The 23,999-nt window shown below is 44.7% G+C and overlaps 1 protein-coding gene across 1 annotated transcript in view; it reads right to left on the reverse strand.

Annotated features, from left to right (window-relative positions):
- POLDIP2 (DNA polymerase delta interacting protein 2) overlaps positions 1 to 23,999 on the reverse strand; it is a 1,361,368-nt gene that overhangs the window by 1,038,961 nt on the left and 298,408 nt on the right. The window contains exon 2 of the mRNA XM_044054380.1: positions 9,975 to 10,056. Within this exon, the coding sequence (XP_043910315.1) occupies positions 9,975 to 10,056 (82 nt within the window). The remainder of the gene's footprint in view (positions 1 to 9,974; positions 10,057 to 23,999) is intronic.

The raw sequence follows: 23,999 nt of genomic DNA on the forward strand, positions 1-23,999 counted from the left end.
TTATCCTCCCAATATACGTCCCCCACTGGTGCTAGCGGTGAGGAGTGAGGCTCCTTGATTACTGGACAAGAGGTGGAGCATCACAGGCTTCAAAGGGAAGGATGAAAGAGCTTACAGAGGCGAGGTCTACTCATTGATTGGTGTGCTGAGATTAACCCTGACCTGAAGGTCAATAAAAGAAATCATTACAGACTTAAGGAAAAGGTCAACACACACTTGCTGCTCATGATAAATGGTGATGAGGTAGAAAGGGTCAAATCTACAAAGTTTTTAGGTAAGCACATTTCGGAAGATCTCGCACATTTTGGAGGATCTCTCCTGGACTGTGAACACTGAACAGTTGGTCAAAAAGTACACCAATGTCTCCACTTTCTCAGAAGGCTCAAAAAAGAAAAGCTTCCACCCACTGTTCTCATCATATTCTACAGAGATTCAGTTGAGAAAGTACAGTTGTGTACACTTACCACAAATCCAGATGGAGTGTATTCACTGTTGCAGTCATCACATTTGGGTTATCCTGCCAGGGGTAGCAGTCAGCCCGAATACCAGAGGCTTAGTATTTCTGCTTCGGTTGCTGTCGCTCCAGGACTGACGTCAGGTCATCAGAGGTATAGAATTAGGCAGCTGACACCATAATATTAGTTTTTCTTGCCCTGTCAGGAGCTCTCAACAGGGAGATACGTTATGGTGGAAGAACATTACCAGTAGAAAGTAAATACCAAAATTTCCTTGTAAGTAGGGAGAGAGAGAGACAGAAGGGGGATGGAGGGAGGGAAACCAGGACTGCAACAGTGAATACTCTCCAACATTTACATTTATGGTAAGTGTACACAACTGTACTATGGTCTTTGTGTTTCACTGTTGCAGTCATTACATTTGGGTCGATTCCCAAAGCTGAAGAAAAGGGTGGAGGCACTCAAGAAGACTGGGGGCTGGCTAGTATGCCCTGCAAGAATGTGGTGGCAAAGCCTGCCCTGGATTTGGAGAAGATATGTAGGTTGTAATGCTTAAAGGTATGAAAAGATGTCCATGTTGCACCCTCCAGGATGTCCCTGGTGGAGATCCCTCTGAGAAAAGCTGCAGAGGTGGAGGTTGCTCTGGTGGAATGTGTCCAGACCTCATTTGGGAGTGGTTTCCTGTGCTGTTTTGTAGCGGAAATGGATGCAGTGTGCTATCCATTTCGAAATTGTTTGTTTGGAAATGGCCTTGCCACATGCCCCTGCAGTGAAGCTGACTAGCAACTGATCAGTTTTTCTAAAAGACTTGGTCCTGTCCAGATAGAATAATCTGATCTGTCTGCACATTGCAGAATCCTTTCCCCCTTATTTTGTGGGTTAGGGAAGAAGGTGGGCAAACGATTGGATTGGTTGAGAGCCACACTGGACACCACTTTAGGCATGAAGGATGGGTTAGTCCTGAGGGAGACCCTGTTAGCATGGAAAATGACAATGGGCTCCACAGCCATAAGTGCTTGTAACTTTGATACTCTTCTAGCTGAAGTGATGTCCAGAAGCAAGGCGGTCTTCCAAGAGAGAAATTTTAACTCTGCTGAGGCTGCAGGCTCAAAGGGGGGGAGGGGCAGGGTTAGCTTTCCAGCACCAAGTTATGGTCCCAAGCTGGGGTAGGAGCTCTTCTGGGTGGCTTTAAGTTGTTATCCCCTCCTAGGAACTGTTTGATGAGAGGGTGTGAGAAGAGAGGCGGCTCTGTGCTGAAATGAGCAGAGATGGCGGAGGCATGAATTTTAATAGAAGAGAAGGCTAGACTTGTGAAGTATGTCTAACAGGTAATCCACGATGGGAGGCAGGGAGGGCTGTGCCGTTCCAGCTCCCTTAGCCTGGATACAGGTGCAAAATATTTTCCACTTGTCAGCATAGGATTTTCTAGTGCTGGGGCGTCTGGCCTCACTCATAACATCTGAAACTTATTTGCTTAGGCTGGCAGCTTGAGGAGAGGTCAGGGAATAAAGCCAGGCTGCAATGCTGAGGGTCTGCAATTGATGCATGAATTCTCCATTCCTCTGTGTCAGGAGTGTTGGGATCTGAGATAGGTGCCATGGTGGCAGGGGTGATTGCTGCGCAGCGGTGTGTACCAGTGCTGGCGTGGCCAGTCTGGGGCAATCAGGATTCCCCTTGGTTTTTCCTCCCTTATTTTAAGCAGTACCCTTGAAATGAGTGGTTGAGGGGGAAATGCATAGACTGAGAGGTTTACACACTGGAAGGACAGAGCACCCACTTTCCAGGCCTTGCTGTGAGGTTCCCTGGTGCAGAAATTGCTGAGCTGATGACTGGAGCGGGAGGCAAAGAAGTCTACCTTCGGGGTGCCTCATTTCTGGGTTACAAGAGTGAAGGTTCTGTGGTCTAGCTGCCACTCGTGTGGGTCTAGCAGGTTTCTGCTTAAGTTGCCTGCCAGAGAGTTTAGAGAGCCTGGCAAGAATTGTGCTAACCGGTGTAGTTGCATGGCTGAGGCCGTGTGCCAAAGGGTCACGGTGAGCCTGCAGAAGATAAGACAGAGTCCCTCCCTGCTTGTTGATATACCACATCACTGTGGTGTTGTCTGTTTTGACCAGTAAAGTCCCTGGGTAGAGTAAGGGTCTGAAAGCTGTCAGGGCATGCTGAACAGCTAACATCTCTTTTTGGTTGATGTGCAGATGTATTCGATTTGGGCTCCATTGGCCCTGAATGCAACTGCCATCCAGGTGAGCACCCCAAGCATAGTCTGATGCGTCTGTGGTGAGGGTCTGGGCAGCATGGGGTTGTGAGAAGGGAAGTACCTTGTTGGGGTTGCATGCTGCTGCCCACCAAAGAAAATCTTTCCTTAGACAAGGTATCATTGGTATAAGAGTTTCCAGGTGCTGACACCAAAGGCTTTTTATGTACCACTGTAGTTTCCTCCTATGCAGTCTGGCATATGGAATGAGTAGAATGCAAGATGCCATGAACCCTAGAGCTTGCAGGATTTTCCTTGTGGATAATTGGGTTCTGGTGGCAAGCTGAGAGAAGTAGCCTGTCAGGTAGACTTGTTTTTCTGGAGTAAGGAATGCCATCTGGGATGCTGTGCCCAGGCTTGCTGCCAGGAATACAATTGTGTGTGTGGGGACTAGTTTGGATTTCTTTTCGTTGATAGTATACCGCAGGGAGGTCAGTAGGCCCTTTACAAAGGTCATGTGCTGTAGCAACTTTTCCTGTCTGCCTGAATCAGGCAGTCTAATTATGGGTAAATTTGAATACTTGTCTGCAAAAAGCAATGGCTGGAGCCAGACATTTTATGAAAACTCTGGGAGCAGTGGATAAGCCAAAGGGAAGCACAGAGATCTCAAAGTTCACAGATCATGTCCCGAAACGTAGGTATTCCATGCATGATTCCCTGATTGGGAAGTGTAGGTAGGCCTCTTAAGTCTAGGGTGGCTAACCAAGCATACTTGGAAAGCATAGGTAGAAGCTGCTGGAGGGTGAGAATTTTGAATTTTGGTATCACCAGAAAGGTGTTTAGATCGAGAATGGGGTGTCATGTGCCCTCTATTCTGGGTACCAGGAAGAGACTGGAGTAGAAACCTTGGCCTCTCTGTTCTGCAGGAATATGCTCTATTGCCCTCATGGAGAGCAGAGAAAGGACTTGCTTTTTGGCCTCTGCCCACTGGTTTGGAGGAACCATTTTGGGGGTTGGCAGTGTGTGGAAATAAAAATATGTATCCCTGGGACACTGTTGAGGACCCAGCGGTCGTTGGTAATGGTGGCTCAGTTGCTTGCGTGGAAGGAGATTTTTCCTCCTAGGGGCACGACCAGGTGAGCAGAGGGAGGGGGTGGAAGTGAAAAGCCATTGGCTTTGCACTCCCTGTTTTAGAAGAGGATGAACTCCATTGCTTAGATCTCTGCATTCCCTGGGGCTGTTGTCTGGGGGGGGGGGGTCTGCTTCCCCTGGATCTGAGCTGAGCTGGCCTGGAGGGGGCAGGAAAGGGCCAGTGCTTGGGGGGGCAATGTCTACTGAACCTTGATGGCTGGACCTGTATGAAGTCTAACTGTCTGCATAGACTTAGCTTCTGCCTTGGTGCCAAATAAGTTGTCTATGTTCAAGCGTGCGTCCAATAATTTGGATTTGACATGGTCTGGCAAGATCTGTTCCTTAAGCCAAGCATGCCTTCTAAGGACAGAACCAGTGACTGCTGCCCTGCAAGATGCTTCTAGGGCGTCAAAACCACATTGTAAGGTGTGCTTAGTTACTTGACTTGCAGAGTGCATTAACTCTTGTAACTATTTTCTGCACAAGCAGGAAAAGAAGATATTTTTTGTTTGAGGAGTTCCACGGTATGTTGCTGAAATTTCAGCATGTGGAACTGACAATTTAATGCTCCAATAGAAAGATTAGCAAGTGTATACTTTTTTACCCCATCTGTCTAATGCTCGGGAATCCCTACCTGAGGGGGTGGGATTCTTAGCTGAAGTTGCTTTGATTCCTTTAGGTACTTGAAAGATGACCTCTGGGTCAGCAGTAGGATTTTTGAAAAGAAATTTGTGAGAGTCAGGGACTAACACCGGTCAGGTTTCCTGGAAGCAGGAGGGAAGGTGTCAGGAGTCAGACTGGATTCCATAAAAATATCATCCACAACATCCAGGACAGGAGGAATGGCCAGAGGTCTGTGCTGTGGTAGATCTAAAAATTCCCTGATTCTCTTTGACTGGAGGATAACCTAGACATTCCCCATTGGAAATGATCCCTTAAAGTATGCAGAGTTTCCCCAAAGGAAAAGTACTCTGGTGGAGAGGCTGAAGGGATAGATTCCTCTGCATCAGAATTCTCATAAGCAGAGAGGGGTTGCATATCTTCATATTCCGGTGCATCACAGTCATCGGACTCCTGTTCAAATAAAACTACTGGGGACAAGTCTCTCTTTTGGAAGGGGTAGCATGGCTCCCCTAATAAGCATTATAAGTCTTCCGCCATTTTAAGCATTTGGGGCTGAGGCAAGGAAGCCGGGGCCTGAGCTTGGGTCGGTTTTTTGGGTATGGTTCGTACCCTGGGCCTTAGAAACTCGGTTTTCGAAAGAACTGAAGACGCGAAATAAGTCATTGGTCTGTGTTGAGTATCGGTAGTGCAAAGTACTTCCTCGGAAGCCGGTGCCTGCTCAGCGGCTCCAGACCCATCCAAGCTAGAGACATCCGCAGGATCCTTAGTCGAAGAGGAGTCTCGTGGCATACCGGACTCCGAAAGGGTCTCTGTAGCGGCCTGCTAATCCACAGAAGCTGGCATCAGGGGCTGCAAAAGCTCCTCACTGAGGGCCAGAGAACTGAGGACTAGCTTAATGGAAGCAACGTCGGCAGTGTTGGACCTGTGCGATCTGTCTCTGTCTTTATCCCTACATTTTTTTTTCGGATGGCTTACCGAAACCATATCGGAATTAGAGAACAGAGTGAAAATATCTAGCTACAATAAGGGCCCAATGACGTACAGTTCTGGCGTTGAACAAAGCACAAAAGCGACAGCAGAGGACGTCGTGGTCTGGGCCTAAACAGGTGACGCAGCAAAGAATGGAAGTCTCGTTGTGGTATTTGCTTTACACAGGCAAGACAATTGTTAACTTTTTGGACATCAGTTAGAGCAAGAAAAAAGGATCCCCAACTGGGTACTTAGCTTTAGAAGACTTCAGCTTCAATTCGGAAACGAAAACTCAGGTAGCGGTCGACCGGCACTCGTGCGAGCTGCTTCTGGCTACTCAGCAAGAAAGACTGATGTAATAGCGTCGGCTGCCTGATTTTATACCACTTGCCGACCTGACGTCAGCCCTGGAGCAACAGCAACAGAGGCAGAAATACTAAGCCTCTGGCATTCAGGCCGACTGAGGGTTAACCCTGGCAGGATAACCCAAATGTGATGACTGCAACAGTGAAACATGAAGAACATCTGCAGACAAAACATTCCTCATACTTCTACAATTAGCCAGGACAACCCTTAACATATGAGCATGACAATTCAAAATTCTGAAAATCAAGGTTGCAAAAGTACACTTTCCCCCCAGACTTAATCTTCCCATCCTTATCAGAGATACTAAAAATTGGAATTGTTTAGCAGCAGACGGATTAGCTATAGCTACAGATGCTGGATCAGGTTTGGTAAGAGTATCAGTGACCTTTACACATCTTATCTGCCTTTTTAGGAGCAGATGGCAGACTGTCAGGAAAACTGCAGGCAGTAACACATCCTCCAAGGCAAACAAAAATGGAGGAATGGAGCAGTTCCTACAAACTCCTTCTGCAACAGCTCACAGCATTTTCTGAGGGACTGAGAAACCTCGGTGTTCTCCCACTAAGAACATTGGCACATTCTGGAAATAGTTTCACAGAAAGAGAAGCCTCACAGGAAGAATCAGAAACTGAGCTATCCTCTGAATCAGAAATCTGAGGGGGAAAACAAGCGTGTTTATATCATAATATCGGAGTATTAAAAGTTTGAATCACTACAGTTCGAACGTTAATGATTGAACTTTTAATAATTCGAATATCAAAAAAAAAAATTTTAAGCCAAAAAAAAAAAAAAACCCCCACTATGCAGGGGGGGCAAGTCCTCTCCCCCTTGTACCCCCCACAACCCCCACTACTTAAATATACCAACTCAGAGATCGCACTACAGTACAGTAAAAGGAAATCTTCCCTTCCCAGACTCTATGGCAATATCAGTTATACGATTCAACATTTTAAAACTTCAATCATTAAAGGTCGACCTTTAGTGATTCAAAGTTTTAAACCTTCGAACATATGATAGGAACCTGAAAAAACCTGCATCTGTCCCTTCATCTTCTTGTCCAGATTAAGAATCCTGAATTGCTTCAGGAAAAGAGGCATCCCCCTCTTTTACCAGAAACTACTTTACAAGAAGGATCAACAGCCTGAATTAAACCTTGAGCCAAACCCAGCAAACTACTCCTGTCTAAGGAAACTTTAGTAGAAGATACACATTTAGTCTACTATTATTTTTGACAGGAAAAATAGGGTCAACAGTGTTAACAGCATCACCATCTTCCCCAGGGATGGGCACAATCTTCTGACAACAGGGAAGCCTTCCTGTTCTCTCCATCAGGAACAACAGTAGCTCTCCCTTGGTCACTGAGGGGACTCCAACAGCCATAGAGGATGTGCCTAATCCCCACAGTCCATTGTGGCTGTAGATGCTACAACAGAAGTATTTGGGATAAAAGACGAGTGGTCTGAGGTACAACAAATGGCTACAGCAGTCACCCACTCGTCGCTCAGCAAGCTGTTAGCCTGCTGTGGTGGCAAACATTTTCTTAACTTTTTTCTTTTGGTGGAAGGAAGGAGGCCAGGCCATGGGACCAGCAGTTTGTTTAATGGTCAAATCAAAAATGGTGTCTCTTTCTCAAGGAAAACAAGCAGCAAATGCTGATAAAAATAAAAAGTCTTTAAAAGTCATCTTCTTCCCCACACAAACACAGTAAAAGGCACTTTTAAAACCCTATGCTAGTCCCAAAATGCGCCAAAAAAAATTTCCACATAAAAAATAGTTTTCAGTTACATTAAGCAACTTTTAAACGAACAGGAAAAAACAGTGCTTAAAAAGTATAGTACACTTGTGACAGTCCATTAAAACAAACTTCTAGCTTTAAAACACCTTTCCTGAAGAGAAATGCATAAATAAGCAAATTATTAACTGGAAGATTTCCCCCCAAAGGAAACTTTTCTGACCAGTAAAGGAAGAGCACAAGCAAACTGTCAAGCCTCAGAGGAGCATACTCTAACAGCAGTAAAGCTGTGGAAGGCTTGGCATCCAAACTTGTATTTTAGTCAGCACCACTCCAGCTGCCTGACAGTTTGGGCACATGGAAGCTGCCTTGAAGATTTGGAAGATGGCCAGTTGCTATATCCTCAGCAGGATATAACTGCAAATAACCAAGGCTACTTAACAACAGTGATCAATATTTAAATGTGCTTCCCACACCCATACACTGTCCGATTCCTTACCTGAGGTAAAGACAGCAGAACTCTGAAAAAACTTTTAAAGGTAATTTGCAGCCACTGCAGAATCAGGCTTATGAATCTCAATCCATCAGGTCTACACAGAGATTGGCAGATCTTGCTCCATCTTCAGTGGCCAGGCACCACATCAGGGCTGTGCTAAGCATGCTTTATCTCCATCCTCCTCCTCCTGGATGGTTTCTGTCATAGACAGACTGATGGACTGGTAGAAAAGATAGCCTCTTGCAAGAGCCTTTGCGGAGAGGCTGTGGGGAGTTTGGGCCATCTCATTCTCTATCTCAAATATTGCCAGCATCTGTAAGACTATCCATAACCCTGTCTATTATAGCCAACAAGATGGATGGCAAAGATCCAGGCAAAAATTATATGCTGCTTAGGTAGAAATCATAAAAAGGTCCACTCCATGGTGTAAAGGAATGGAGCCCTTAATGGTAACCATGTCACCAGTGTTTGATAAGCGACCCTGGCACCAAACAGCCAAGTGTGGGGGGGGGGGGCATAGGGACACAGCCAGATCACGTCTCCCAGGAGTACAGAGAGCAGCATGTGTGGGTATGTGCAATTTCTCTGGTGGAAACCACTTCCCATCCTAGGAGGGGAAGTAAGCAGAACTGCTTGCTAGCAACATCCCTTAGAGAAATGAGGGAAGATCAGAGTGGGCAGCCCATTGCAAACACCCCTCTAGCTTCACATTGAATGCTCACGGTGATGGTAGTGCCAGAAGAAAAATCAGCAAACCACACCTAAAGGATGTCTCAAACCGCTCATTTCAGGTCGACTACTGCCACCATGATGGGAACAAACGGCTGATTGCTAGGAATGAGATGATGGTCAACAGCAACTGGTGCAAAGAGTAATTAAAAAAGCATGGAGGTTATTAGCAGTGAGGGCAGGATATTTATTTACTGGACACAAGTCCTTTTTCAGCAGTGGCCATGAGAGAAAAGCTCCACATTTAGTAAACATCACAATGTACATTAGGATAATGATAAACATTTTGTTCTACACACATTTTGAACAAAGTTAAAGATGCATCACATGTATAACATATTTACAGAAATGTAATATGATAAAGTATTAACAGAAGATAATAAAACCTAACCTAATTTTTAGTATGTCAGAGACATGTACAGCAAATTCAATGCACTGCATGTCAGAATAAAAAACATCACAGAATAAGATTTTGTTGTCTATACCAAGAAGAGATGGGATATAAACACAACTGCATTAACTATACTTTTACGGGTGCTGCACCCAAGACTTGCAGCACTGACCTCTCTTACCAAACAGCAGAGGCCAGTACCGATACATAACCCTGACCGCTTAAAACCCAACAGTGAAAACGACCTACCCATCAAAGACCAGCGTCAACACCTTTGCCAGAAATCCCACAGAATGAACACACTTATGGGGTTAAATATGCTTTCACAATCTCTTCAGCTGGCATCCTAACAGATGTAGTCTGTTAGGTATATTTTCTTGTCCTCTTCAAATGGCATCCCACCAAACAGCCCGTCCCTAAACCAATCCTGTCAGCATTAAAGGCACATATCCAAGAGCTATGCTAATCCGCCTGTCCTACAAGTTAGTTTCCCCGAGTTAACACTAGCATTTGCAAGGAAAAGACCACAGGGTAAAACTGAGCAACTGTTCTCTCAAAAACTGAAGTCCTATCCAGAAATCAGTACTGGTTCTATGTACCCTGCAACAGGCAACTAACACAAAAATACTTCATTGCAAACACCTTAACAAGCAGATGGCATCTGTGGTTCACCTTTGGGATAAAGCATGATACTGATAAGCACAGTAACACTATGATACTAAGGAGAAAGCATGACATCACATTTAGTCTATGAAAATACAAGACATGTATACTTATACTAGAAACCACTGTAACTGATATCTTGTTTAATAAAAGTTAAATTTTTCAAGGTCATCACTAAAAAGCATCAACAGAATGTTATGTACACAGCACAGATCTATAGTTCTTACCTGACCTGTTTCATACTTTCCATGGTGTTTTGGTGCTTCAAATATTCCCACAGTTTCCAGTATTTTCCCTTCTGGCCTATTTCTGTAACAGTTAAAACATGTATTAACTTGACCAAAAATGACAAACTACATGTGCATACTTTTTACCTTAATCAAATTACCTCATGAAAAGCTGCTGAAAATGCAAGGATTTATGAAACTTCACAAGAGCAAACTATGAAAGCAGCACTGAGAAAGGAGCTCAAAATGCAATAAGCAAAAAACTCAACTGTGATGCTTTTTACCAAGATTGACTGTAAAACATTTTACAATACACAAAAAAAAAATCATATATTAATATACAATCACTTTTTCCCCCAGTAAGTGCTATAAAGTATAATTGTGTAAGAATTTACCATAACAGTACATGTTCGAATAGATCACTGTTGCAGTAATCCCAACAGATGGGAAGTACCTGCAGGATATCAGAGGTCCAGCCAGTATGTCTCATGTGCCATATGAACAACCTTGGATCTAGGCTCGAGGACTGCGTGTTTGTACATTCTTTATGCACCAGCACAAACATTCCTCAAGAGCTTTCTTGCTCCAGAACACACTGGGGTTTGCTAAACAGAGGACAGACTCTGGTAGAAATCAGAGGTGGAAAGATAAACCTCGGGGGGTGGAGCAGGGCTTGAAAGAGGGTACATGCAACAGTGATCTATTCAAACATAGTACAGTTTAAGAACCTGCAATAACCGTTTATGTCCATCAATAGATTACTGTTGCAGTACAGGCTGACGGGACAATTCACAAAACTTTCCTTTAGAACTGAAACCGGAACCCATGAAGTATGTCTCTTGCTCTAGGAAAGGCATTAATCTTTGAATGATTAGCAACGGTGTGAATGGAGATTAAGTACATGCCTGTAAGATGGATCTGGAGTAACACTGTCTGAAAAAGGTACCTGAAGAAGCTACAGACCTGTAACAATGAGCTTTTGATGAGCACTAGGAGCGATTTACAACAGAAAAAATAATAAAAATAAATGGCAAAGGAAATCTACCTGGAAATGATCTGTTTAGATACTGAAGATCTTGCTTTTTGCCTCAAAAAAAAAAAAAAAAAAAAAAAAAAAAAAAAAAAAAAAAACAGCTGATCAGATGTTCTAATTTCTTTAGTCTTGTCCAAATCAAGTTTAAATGGTCTGTGAACATCCAGCAAATGAAGAATCTTAACTTCTGTTATTATGATGGTTAGGAAACGTGCAGGAAGGTAAATAGATTGATTCAGAGACATTTCAGCAATCACCTTAAGCATAAAGGATGGGTTAAGTGCTAAGCACACAGCCCAGGGAAGGGGGTGGGGGTATCAGAGCATAGAATTCAAATAATTTTATCAAAAGTTAAAGCAATAAACATGCAGAAGCAGCAGGTTCAAAGGGTGGCAAAGTTAATTCCCCCCCCCACACACACACACACGCAATTCAGACCTCAGGGAAGAGAAATAGATTTTCGGGGGGGGGGGGGCTGGTATGTAGGACTATCCGACCTTAAAGCATGTAGAAAAAGGTGGATTCACAAAAAGAAAACTGAAACGGATAAATGCACCTTAAATGGTTACCACACTAGAAAAAAAGAGTAGCCTATACAAATTTTAGGATGAAAGGCATTCCTGCCTGAATAGGTATCCAGTTCTTTTTTTGGCATCAAAAAATATTTTTCCAGTTTTGAAATACAGGATTTTCCATTTTACTAAATTTACTTTATTTACATTTGTTGTCTAGGAATAACCAGACTGAGCTAAAAGTCCTTTTTAGGGGATATCTGGGGAGAAAAGCTCCACAGTTAAAAAAACAGCAGCACACGTACATTCCTGAATGCAAACAAAACATTTAGAAAATACATACATAATACAGTAATGAAAGTTACAAATAAATATATTTAACCGTTGCAGTATACTGTATGTATGTGGTTAAAAGTTTCTCCCTGTCCTCTCATACATCTAAGATGGATAGGGGGTTGGAGACGGAAATGAAATTCAGGTACAACGGCAAGGCCAAGTGTAGGTTAGGTAGGTTTTTAAATTCTACAGAAAAGTATTAGGTTTACTCTTCTAAGGTCTGGAGTAATGAATGCCACAGCTTGGCAGTATGAACAACAGAATGGTTACGTGAAGCTGACTGAAAACACAGCTGTGCAAGAACATTCATAACAGTAGATGACATAATTTATCACTGTTGCAATACTGCTTACTAATGGAAAGTATCCTAAGGATACTGTACATCTAGCCAGTATATAAAAACCTTAGGTACCTTCCTCTCACACTACAAGTCTGACTAATTATCTATACAAAAGGATGCATGCTGGTGCATAAGAAACATAGGCATAAAGTTCCTCGGAGTTTTCTTACCCCAAAAAGGGAAAATGAGGCTAATAAGAGAGAAGCAACAGGACTCGAGTCAGCAGGGAAGAGATGGGAAATGGTAGGCCCACCTCGGCAAATTAAAGGGGGGAGGGTGAGAATGCACATACTGCAAAAGTGATCTGCTCACGACATTTACCACCATGGTAAGTTTTTAAACAACTGTGCTATGTCCTTCATTTCAGCACTGTGGCATTATTGCTTACTAATGGGAAGATTCACATAGCTTTTTATACTAATTGGGTGGGGGACTGAGGTATTGAATCGGACTCTAGGATCCCTTGAAGTACAGATCTGCCAAAACCAGTTCTCTCTCTCTCTCTCTCTACAAAAAGGCATCAATCCTGAATGCTTTAGGAAGGTATACGGTGGACAAAGTGGCTACTCCTAAAATTATTCAAGTCTACACCAGTGAAGAAGGTACCAGATGAAGCAACAGGTCCAGTGGAGTAAGCTTTGTCTTGGACTTGGAAGTTATTTCTCATTAAAGAGGGAAAGTACAGTTTTGTACCTACCATAAATGTAGATGTCCGATAGGTATGCATCTGCAGTCATAACATATGGGTTGTCCTGCCTCAGGCAGCCCTTCGGTCGGCCGGATTCCAAAGTCTGGGTCTGGCCTCGGCTGATGTCGCACTTTCCCCGACGTCAGAGCGTCTGAGGTATAAAAGCATCAGCAGACGCCATTTTACTCAGTTTTTCTTGCCCCAAATGCCAGGTGCCCTCTAGGAAGGCTAAAAAATGCTGAAAAGTTCCAAACATTTGCAAATTATATACATGTATAAACAAACAAATACACCATAATAGATTCCCCCAGCTAGCTAAAAGAGGGATAAGTACCCTAGGAATACCACAGAGGGGAAGGAGGGAGGGTAATCCTGACTGCAGATGCATACCTAACGGACATCTACATTTATGGTAGGTACAAAACTGTACTATGTCCTTCAAGGATGCATGTGCAGTCATAACATATGGGTAGAATACCATAGCCAATCTGGGGGAGGAGGTACTAAGAAAAGGATGGTGTAGTTAAGATCCCCTGCAGGACTGCAGTAGCAAACCCTGCTCTGGATCTAGAGTATAAAGGTAGATTGTAATGCTTGGCAAATGTATGCACGGAGCTCCAAGTAGCAGCTTCTAAAATGTCCTTGGTAGCCACCCCTCGTAGGAAGGCTGTAGTGAAGGCCGTGGCCCTTGTGGAGTGAGGCCTGATATTTTCAGGAACTGTCTTTCCATGAAAGGAGTAGCAAAATCGAATGCAATTTCCTATCCATTTTGAAATTGTCTGTTTGGAAATTGCTCTTCCTTGCACCCCAGTTGCATATGCTACAAAAAGTTTGTCAGTTTTTCTGCTAGTTTTTGTTCTGTCCAAGTAGTAGCGTAGTTGTCGGTGTATATCCAGGGTGTGCAAAAGTTTTTCCCCTCTATTCTGTGGATTAGGGAAGAACGTAGGCAAGTGAATAGCTTGGTTCAAGGATACCCTAGATACCACCTTTGGCATAAAAGTAGGATTGGTTCTTAGTGAAACCCTGTCCTGGTGGAAAATAAGAAAAGGCTGCACTGCCATTAATGCTTGTAACTCAGATACCCTTCTTGCTGAAGTGATTGCCAGAAGGAATGCAGTTTTCCAAGATAGAAACTGTAGATCCGCTGATGCTGCTGGTTCAAAAGGAGGAAGTGTCAGTTTCTCCAGCACAAAGTTGAGATCCCAGGCAGGTAGAGGGGGTCTTCTTGGAGGTTTAATATTTTTGATCCCTCTCAGAAATTGTCTGAGGAGAGGGTGTGAGAAGATAGGTGGATCCACATTGTATTCTGCTGAAATTGCTGAAGCATGAATCTTAATGGAAGAATAGGACAGGCCATTGTGGAACAATTCTGCTAAGTATTCTAGGATATGTGTTATGTTTGCCACTGTGACATCTGAGATATTTTGATGTGCCCCAAATGAGAAATCTCTTCCATTTAGCTGAGTATGTCTTCCTTGTGGAAGGCCTGCGAGCCTCCAGGATAATGTCCTTCACCCTCTGAGATAAAACAGTTTGAATTGGATTCAAGGTATTTTCCAGGCAGTTAGCTGCAATGTTTTCAAGTTGGGATGCAGGGTCTTGAAATTGTTCTGCGTCAGAAGAAGAGGCCATAGGGGGAGAGGCCATGATTTTGCCTGAGACATGCTTCTCAATAATGGATACCAGTGTTGTTTTGGCCAGTCCGGAGCTATTAGTATCACTTTTGGCTGTTCCTCCCTGATCTTCAGTAGAACCTTGTACATCAATGGGAAAGGTGGGAAGGCATATACTGTTAGGGCTTTCCAGCTGAAAGAGAGAGTCCACCCTCCAAGCTTGTGGGTGGTATGTCCTTGAGCAGAATGTCTTCAGTTGATGGTTGAGTGGGGAGGCGAACAGATCCATCTCCGGCATTCCCCATGTCTTTGCTATGAGTTGGAAGATGTCTGGGTGCAGCATCCATTCGTGTGCATCCATGGTAGTTCTGCTTAAGCTGTCCGCCAGTGCATTTTCTTTCCCTGGCACGAATTGGGACTGTAGTTGGATATTGAGATTCAGGCATAGTTCCCACAGATCCATAGCCATCCGGCATAGAGGGTAAGAATGTGTGCCTCCCTGCTTGTTTATGTACCACATGACCGTGGTGTTGTCTGTCCTTATTAACAGGTGTCCTTGTTGGAGGAAGGGTTTGAATGCCTCGATTGCATGCCTCACTGCCAGCATTTCCTTTTGGTTTATGTGCATGCTTAGCTGTCCTTGAGGCCATAGGCCTTGGATACATTTGCCCTCCATGTGTGCTCCCCATCCTCGGTCTGAGGCATCCGTGGTGATGGTCTGCCTTGTTTTTGGTTTGTTGAAAGGCAACCCTCTGTTGGACTGGCAGGCCTGAGCCCACCACAGGAATTCCTTTTGAAGGCATGGAATGATTGGTATCATGGTTTCTAAACTGTGACTGTGTTGAGACCATACACTCCTTCGGTACCATTGTAATTTCCTCATATACAGCCTGGCATGCGGTATTAGAATTATGCAGGATGCCATGTAACCCAGGGCCTGCAAGATTTTCCTTGCAGTAAGCAGAGTTAGTCTTGTCAGAATCATTAAGTAATCTGGAAGTTGTTTTTGTTTTTCTTCTGTGAGAAAGGCCATTTGGGTGGTTGAGTCCAGATCTGCACCCAAAAAGGTTATCCTTTGGGATGGTACTAGTCTTGACTGTTGGATGTTGACTGTGTATCCCAAGGTCTGTAGCAGGTGTATGGCATAGGCCAAGTCCTTTATCAAATTTTTCTTGTTGTCCGCTTGTATTAGGCAGTCGTCCAGGTATGGGTAAATTTGAATTCCCTGTAGTCTGCAATGTGCAATTACTGATGCCAGGCATTTCGTGAATACTCTGGGCGCAGTAGATAAGCCAAAGGGCAATGCTGAGAATTGATAATGCTCTGATCCTGCAAGAAATCTGAGGTGTCTTCTGCAACTTGGTCGAATAGGGACGTGCAGGTATGCTCCTTGAGATCTAGAGTCACCAGCCAAGACTCCTTGCCCAACATGGGAAGAAGTTGCTGTAGGGTCAGAATTTTGGCACAATGAGATAAGTGTTCAGTGTGGACAGGTCGAGAATAGGCCTCCATTGATTTTCTTTTCTTGGCACAAGGAATAGTCTGGAGTAAAATCCTTGGCCTTGTTCTGAACATGGTACCTTTTCTATAGCTTTCATCTGAAGTAAATTGCTGATTTGTCTTGCCTCTGCCCTCTGATTTGGTGGAAGGTTTGGCATTCCACTTCTTTTTGGCAAAGTGTGGAAGTGGAACCTGTATCCTTTGTCTATTATTTGCAGTGTCCATGTATCCTTTGTAATATAATGCCAGTTTTTTGAGAATAAAGCCAGCTTTCCGCCCAAGGGTGCTTCCAGTTGATCCCTGGTAGGCGGAATCAGAGTTAAGTCATTGAGCCTGTCCTAGTGTAGTGGTTGTTGTTGCTGTTGCACTACTCCTCTGGTTGGCAGGCTGCCACTGACGGCCTCTGTGGGAGCCCTTCGATTGACCTCTGCCTCTAGGGCGCCTGTTCCTGCCTCTCTGGGCTCTGTCCGAGTCTGGAAAGGACCAATTCTTAGTAGGCCAGTTTCTGCTGAATCTCGGTGGTTGAACTTGCAGGAAATCTTTAACTGTTTGCACAGATTTTGCCTTTTCTTCAACCTTTTTTAAGATCTCCTGAGCAGAGGAGGAGCCAAATAAATTTTGTTTCTCCATTGGAGCATCCAGGAGTTTAGCTTTGACATGGTCTGGCAAAGATTGCTCCTTCAGCCAGGCATGCCTACGAATAACTGCCCCAGTCATAGCTGATCTAAATGAAGCCTCCAGTGCATCATAGCCACATTTTAAGAAATGATTACTAACCTGTTGTGAGTTGTGTACCAAATCCTGAAGGGATTTACGGTCTAGGGTTTCAGGAGAAGAAAGTTTCTTATTCAGTTCATCTAACAAATATTCTTGGTACTGTATCATATGAAATTGACAGTTTATTGCCCTGACAGAAAGAGTTGCAGAAGTATACAACTTCTTTCCCCATCTCTCTAAAGCTCTAGACTCTCCTTCAGAGGGTAGAGGATTCTTGGCAGTAGCGGCCGCAACCCCTTTAGGGCCCTGAGAAATAGTTTCTGGGTCTGCAAAATGGGCTTTATACAGATGGAAATGAGAATCCGGGACCCTGTAGTATCTGTCAGGTTTGGCAGGGGCCGGAGGAAGAGTATCAGGGGCTGTACTGACATCACTGTACACATCATCAATTACATTCAGAACAGGAGATATAGCTAAGGGCCTATGCTGAGGCAAATGCAAAAAGGTCCTTAATCTTTTTCTAGAATCAGAGAAATCCTGACCTTGCCATTGAAAATGCTCTCTCATGGAGTGTAGAGTCTCACCAAAGGAAAACTCTTCAGGAGGGGAGGCCGAAGGGATAGATTCCTCAGCATCTGAATCCTCATAAGGCGAGTAAGCCCCTTCCTGGTGGTCTGACAACTCAGATCCATCCGTGGAATCATCTGAGGAGTGTGGGTCAGAGGGGTCAGTCCTGGGCCTTTTGTCTGGAGGAGGTTGAGAGGCCCTGTCTGGGTGAGGTTGTGCACCCCTAATTAAGGAAATAAGGTCCTCAGCAAGGCTGAGGATCTGTGAACTAGGGGAAGGCCTCTGGGAGGTAGATTTGGCAGGCAAAGCTTTAGAAAGTTTGGCAGCTTTAGCCCTTGAAAAGGCCTTAATGGACAAGGAAGCAGGGGGCCTAGCTGCCCCACGTGCAGGAGTAGAAATGTCCAAAGGTATGGTGTCGGACATTTCCTGAACACTGGTTTCGGTAGGAAGTTCTGAAGCCGACTCAGCCGGGGCCTCCCGGGCTTCGGTGGTCGGAAGTATGGTTTCGGAAGAAGGAATCTCCGAGGACTCTGTTTCGGCCGAAACAAAAGCACTCGCAGTAGGCCTATCCGTGGTTTCAGCCGAAACCACGGGCCGCGAGTGTCTTATCTTTTTCCTTGCGTTTTTTGACCATATGCGAAGTCGGAGTCTCCGACGGCATTTTATAAGCAAAAGCGGCTCCAAAAAATTCCTCTGCAAACTCCGACCGACGTCTAAGAGTTCGTCGGTTGAAGGAAGCACAGGCTAAACAGGCAGATACGTCGTGGTCTGGGCCTAAGCAAGGAAGGCAGTAGGAATGGAAACCCTTATGAGGTATTTGTTTCCCACAAGTTAAACAATTATTTACTTTGTCTGACATCGGCTTAGGCAAGAAAGAGTCCCCAACGGGGTACTTAGCTTTTTTCGAAGTCTTCGGTAGCTGAATTCACTGGATCTGACCGACCGGCACTTGCGAACAGCTTCTGCTTCGGGCACCGCGCGGCAAGAAAGACTGGGGAAAATTGCGTCAGCTGATGCTTTTATACCCCAGACGCTCTGACGTCGGGGAAAGTGCGACATCAGCCGAGGCCAGACCCAGACTTTGGAATCCGGCCGACCGAAGGGCTGCCTGAGGCAGGACAACCCATATGTTATGACTGCAGATGCATCCTTGAAGGACATCAAGAAATAGCAAGAGAAACCCATTGCAAAATTGTTTTGGGATACAAGGGCAATAAGGTGCGATACCCTAACAGACAAACAGCCGATAGAATAGTTGCGTAAAATCTTAGAATAGTTGTATAAAATCTTACTATATCAACAGATGTCCTTCTCTTCACTGTTGCAGTATTCATTGCATGAGGGAGTCCCCCCACTGTAGGCGACCCAACTGCAGCCAGTATACAAAGGATCTACTACTGTAGGGTGCGCTTAGTATGTTGCACGTAGGCTGCGATCGGATTTCGGCCATAAATATGACGTACACATGCACCATCCTCAGAACAGATTATCCCAGGAGGAATGCAAGCCTAAGGAAGTGGAGTAAGAATCATCCAAGGAGGAGCAAGGGGAAGGATGGAGGGATGGCACTACTGCAACAGAAAAGAAGAATGACATCCATTGTTCTAGTAAGATTTTACACAACTATTCTATGTCCTTCTATTCATCTGTTGCAGTATTCACTACAAAGGGGAAAATACCCAAGCTCAAATTAAGGGAGGAAGGTGTAGTTGAGGAGCTTTCCAGGAAGCCATGCAGTATGGCCCTGGCAAATTCTGCTCTAGATATAGATATTCCATCTAATTTGTAGTGTTTGGAGAAGGTATGGACTGAGGTCCATGTAGCTGCTTCAAGAACTGAATTAGTATTCAACCCTTGAAAAAGGCCCCAGAAGAGGCAACAGCCCTGGTGGAGTGATCCCTAACAGAGGAAGGGAGAGTCTTACCATGGTGAGTGTAGTAAAAGGTCATAGTTTTGAAAATCTAAGAGGATATGATCTGTTTTGACAAAGCCCACCCAAAGGCCTTAGGGTGGCAAGAAACAAAAAGCTGATCTGAATTTTTAACAGCTTTGGTTTTATCTAAATAAAATCTGTGCTGTCTGTGGATAACTAAAGTATGGAGCACCCTCTGTCGTTCTGGGGACAAGAGCAAAATGCAAGTAAGTGGATGGACTGATTTAAGGACAGGCCATTAACTACCTTAGGCATAAATGAGGGATTTGTGCACAAGGAAACCCTGTCGTTGTGGAATACCAGAAAGGGTGGAGAAACCACAAGGGCATGTAGCTCACACACTCATATAGCTGAAGCTAAGGCTAGTAGTAACACAGTTTTCCAGGAATAGTATTTTAGAGAAGTTGAAGAGGCTGGCTCGAAGGGAGGGAGAGTCAGCTTTTCCAAAACAAAAAGTTAAGATCCCACAGAGGTGGAACATGTTTCCTTAGGGGGGGGGTCCTAATGTGTAGGATGCCTTTTATAAATTGTTTAACCTCAAATCTGCTAGATAAGGGGAGGAGATAGGAGGCAGACACGACTGAAATATGGGCTTTCAATGAAGAGTAAGCCAAGCTAGCATTGAACAATGCACACAAATACGATAAAACCAGGGGAATATCCACTGTCAATGGGGCCAGCTTTTGTTTTAGACACCAGACTGAAAATCTCTTCCATTTGGCTAAATAAGACTTTCTGGTATTTGGTCTCCTGGCCTCCAGCAGGACTGTAAGCAGGTCCTCAGACAACAGGGTACCAATTCCTTTCAGACACCTATCACCCACAGTATCAACTGAAGAGTCGACAGGTGGGAATGGATGAGGGTCCCCTTTTTCTTGTGTGAGGAGGTCCACTCTGTGAGGTAGGTTGTGGTGACCGAGCTTGGCTAAATTAAATGCAGGAGAAGTGGGAACCAGTGCTGTCTTGCCAAGAAGGGAGGTTTTCATGCTAAATTTTGGACAGGGACTTTTGGAATGAGAAGGGGAGGAAATGAATATAGAAACATCCCCTTCCAAAAGAAAGGAAGGGAGTCCACTCACCAGACCAGGGGATGAGGCTCTCTGGCGCAAGACTGTGGAAGCAGTCTGTTCATGGGTGAGGTAGAGAGGTTTGAGAAATACACCACTGGTGGACAATTGTTCAGTTGTCCAGAAACACATCCTTTTGAAGTATCCCACTCATGGGACTGTGTTTGGGACCTGGTCAGGTAATCTGCCAATTCTGTGAAGATGGGATGTATGCTGCCGGAAGGATCACCTGGAATTTTATTGCCAGTTTCCAAGCCTGAAGGGCTAGCGTGCATAGTAGATTAGATTTGGTCCCCCCCGTTTGTTCACATACCAGGACTAGTTATATTGTCTGAACAGTTTTAGAGGTCCTGGTTGGAATAAGGGATAAAAGGTCTGCATGGTCAATAGCACAAACCTAGTCTCCCTTACACTGTGTTCTTCAGACGAGAGGGAGACCAGACTCCTTGTGCTTTCAGGTGCCCGAACGTTGCTCCTTAGCCCACGTCTGAGGCATCTGTGAAGCTCTGAGGAGCAGAAGGGTGTAAGAGCAGCCCTGGGTTGAATGACTCAATGTATCCACCACTGAAGTTCTCTCTTCAGACAGGGGATGAGTGGGATGGAAAATTCTAAGGGATGATGGTGTTGCATCCAAACTTGCCTTTAGACACCATTGCCATTTTCTAATGTGGAGTTTGGGTAAGGGGAGCATGGGAATGGTGGATACCATGAGACCCAAGACTCGGAGGAGCTCTTTGGCTGTAATGTGGTGAGATAGCAGCAGCAGAGTTTTGAAGTAAAGAGTGAGGTCTTGTACCTTTTGTGGGGGTAGACAGACCTTCATAAGATCTGTTTGCATCCTGCACCCCAGCAAAATCTGATCCAGTGAAGGGATGAAAAGTGATTTCTTTGACTTTATGGTGAACCCCAGACTTTGCAGAAGCTTGATGGTAAAGGTGATGTTGTGTTACAATTCCTCTGTGGAGGTAGCTAGAAGAAACAGATCATCCAGATAAGGAGAAATGGGTATTCCCTGAAGTCTGGAGTGGCCAATCACAGGCAACAGGCAGTTGAAGACCCCTGGTGCAGTAGAGAGTCCAAAGGGCAAGGCACAGAATTTAAAATGCCATGATGACACAGAGAAGCATACAAATGTCCTGTAGTTGGGATGGATGGGGATGTGCAAATATGCATCCGTGATATCCAGTGTAATCATGAAGGCTTGAGGCAGAATAAGTGGGAAGAAAGTCTGAGGGGTCAGAATGTTGAAGGTGGGTACCCTCAGAAAGGTACTGAGATGGGCAGGTCGACTATGGGTCTCCATGGACATTCCTTCCTTGGCACAAAGAACAGCCTGGAATAAAATCCTTTTCCTATTTTGTTTGTGGGGACACTCTGGACAGTCCCTTGGTTCATCAATTTTAACAGAACCTCTGGGAAAAATGGTAGCTGCTCCCTGGGAGGTTGAGGGATGCCCCTGAAGGAGGGTTGGAGGTCCCACACCATAAAGTACCCTTCTTGAACAATGAAGAGGACCCATGAGTCTTGGGTTAAGCTTTCCCAGGCAAGCAGACACAGGATGGTGCTGGGAAAGTAGGATGTGTATGAGAGGGGAGAAGCAGCCAAAGACAGGATTTGTCAGGAAAGGGATGCTCTGGCTGCAGAGTTGTCAGAGGGGTCCTAGGCTATTGGGGTTTATCACTTTTTTTTGTTTTGGATTGTATGTGATGTGAATGCCTACACACAAACACAGGTTTGCAGGGTAATTTCTTTGGAACTTGGGGAAACAAAAATGTGTTTGTTCTCTTTAACTCCTTACCATTTTCCTGCAAAGATCTGAACAAGCTAGCAGATGTAGGACCAAACAAAGCAGAGTTGTCCAAAGGCACATCCATGAGTTTAACTTTTTTTTATCTTCAGGTAAGGGCTGAAGCCTTAGCCCAGAGAATCCTACTACTGATCCAGATGCAGCTGCTCTGCCACAAGCTTCTGCAGCATCATAGTTGCATTTTATGAAGTATTGTGCTACTTGAGAATATGCACTAAGCAAGGAAGTAGCCAAGGTTTTATTTTCTGAGTTGGCAAGTCTGCAATTACCTGAGAAAGTTGGGAGACCAGTTCTAAAGCAAATTTAGTCATGTGAGTTTGGTAATTTATGGCCCTAAATGCTAGAGTGGCAGAGGTGTACACTATTTTCCTAGTCTATCCAGGATCCTACTATCCTTATCTGATTGGAGTGCATAGGAGGGCGGTAATTTTGATGGCTTGTCCAAAGACGCAGAAATAACAGAAGGATCCACAGAGGGGCATCAGAAGAAAAATCTGCAGTCCTCTGGGACCTTACAGACGCTGTCTCGCATCTCGGGAGTGGGAGGCTGGGAATCTGGTGCCTGTGAAGCTGCAACAAAAGCAGCGAGGAAGGCAGGCAAGACAGGAGGAATAGCAGATGGGCTAGGTGACTCCACCTGTAGTAACTTGCAGTATCTTTTTTGTACTTCTGATACTTAGATGCAAAAAGTGGCCTCATTTTTACAAGAGTCTCCCCAAAGAAGAGGTCTTCCATAAAACGATCTGTTCCATTGAATTCCTCTTTTGGGGAGGTATAAACCAGGAGGAAAAATCAGTGATGAGTAGGCCAGTGATTCCTCCTCAGAGGATGCCTCTCCCCCTGAAAAATCCTCTTCCCTAGTCAAGTGGAGAGGCAGTACTGGGAGAAAGATGTAAATCCTGGGATGACTTGGGGTCTGTTCAGTGCCATTATGTCCCTTGAGTGAATTGATGACAGGTCGCTAACAGGTTCTTTAGCTGGGGATAAATTTATTTTTTTGCCATGAAAGTCTGCCTATGTAGGGTAGGAGGCCTGACGTAGGCCTATACTCCATCAGGTCGGAATCTACCTCTTCCCTTACAAGGATCTGAGGAATCCCCCTAGTGCTTTCTGGAGTCACGAGCTGTGGTTCCCCCTCAGACATATGAACCAGATGCCTGCTCGGCCTCTAAGAACATGCTTGCGCTCAGATCCAAGGTAGCCTTAACATCAGTCTCAGCCTGTGGATCCGAACTGTGAACCGGTCGTGTCTCTGGGCACTCCTCCACCTCAAGGGATACGTTAGTTTCCAGAAGTGCAGCTGAAGGTTCAAGCCTCTGCTTTTTGGCCTTCTGCTTCAAACTCTACTTGCCATCAGGCCCAGTGGATTCCTCCATACTGCTTTATGCCAACAGCTTTAAGCACTAATCCTCTAAATAGATAGCTAAAAGTCTTTGGGACAAATACCTGACAGAGTAGTTTCCATGGTCATTGTTTGGGCCTAGGCAGAACAGGTACTGGAGGTGGCTATCCTTGTGTGGAATTTGCCCCTCTTGGATGACATGAACCCTAACCAAAGACAGCAGCAATTAGTCAAAAAATTTCCCAATGGGGCACTTATTTGAAATTTGAAGAATTGCAAACTACTCGGAGTCAGACCGTACATTGGAATCTGGCGTTTGGATCTTGGTGGCAGAGAGGTTCTGAGGATGGTGTGTATGCACGTCACTTTTAAGGCTGATGTCCGATCGCAGCCTATGTGCAATGTACCATGCACCCTACAGTAGTAAAAATCGTTTGCATACTTGCTGTCAAGTTGCCTAAGAAGGGAACTCCCTTGTGTAATGAATACTGCAATAGACAAACAGAAGGATATCCGACTTTCTGAAGGGCTTGGTTTTGTCTAAATGGAATCTGAGCTGTCTAAGAATAT

Source organism: Protopterus annectens, chromosome 13.part0 (genome assembly GCF_019279795.1).
Source record: "Protopterus annectens isolate FY-2018-M chromosome 13.part0, PAN1.0, whole genome shotgun sequence".
NCBI classification, from domain to species: Eukaryota; Metazoa; Chordata; order Ceratodontiformes; family Protopteridae; genus Protopterus; species Protopterus annectens.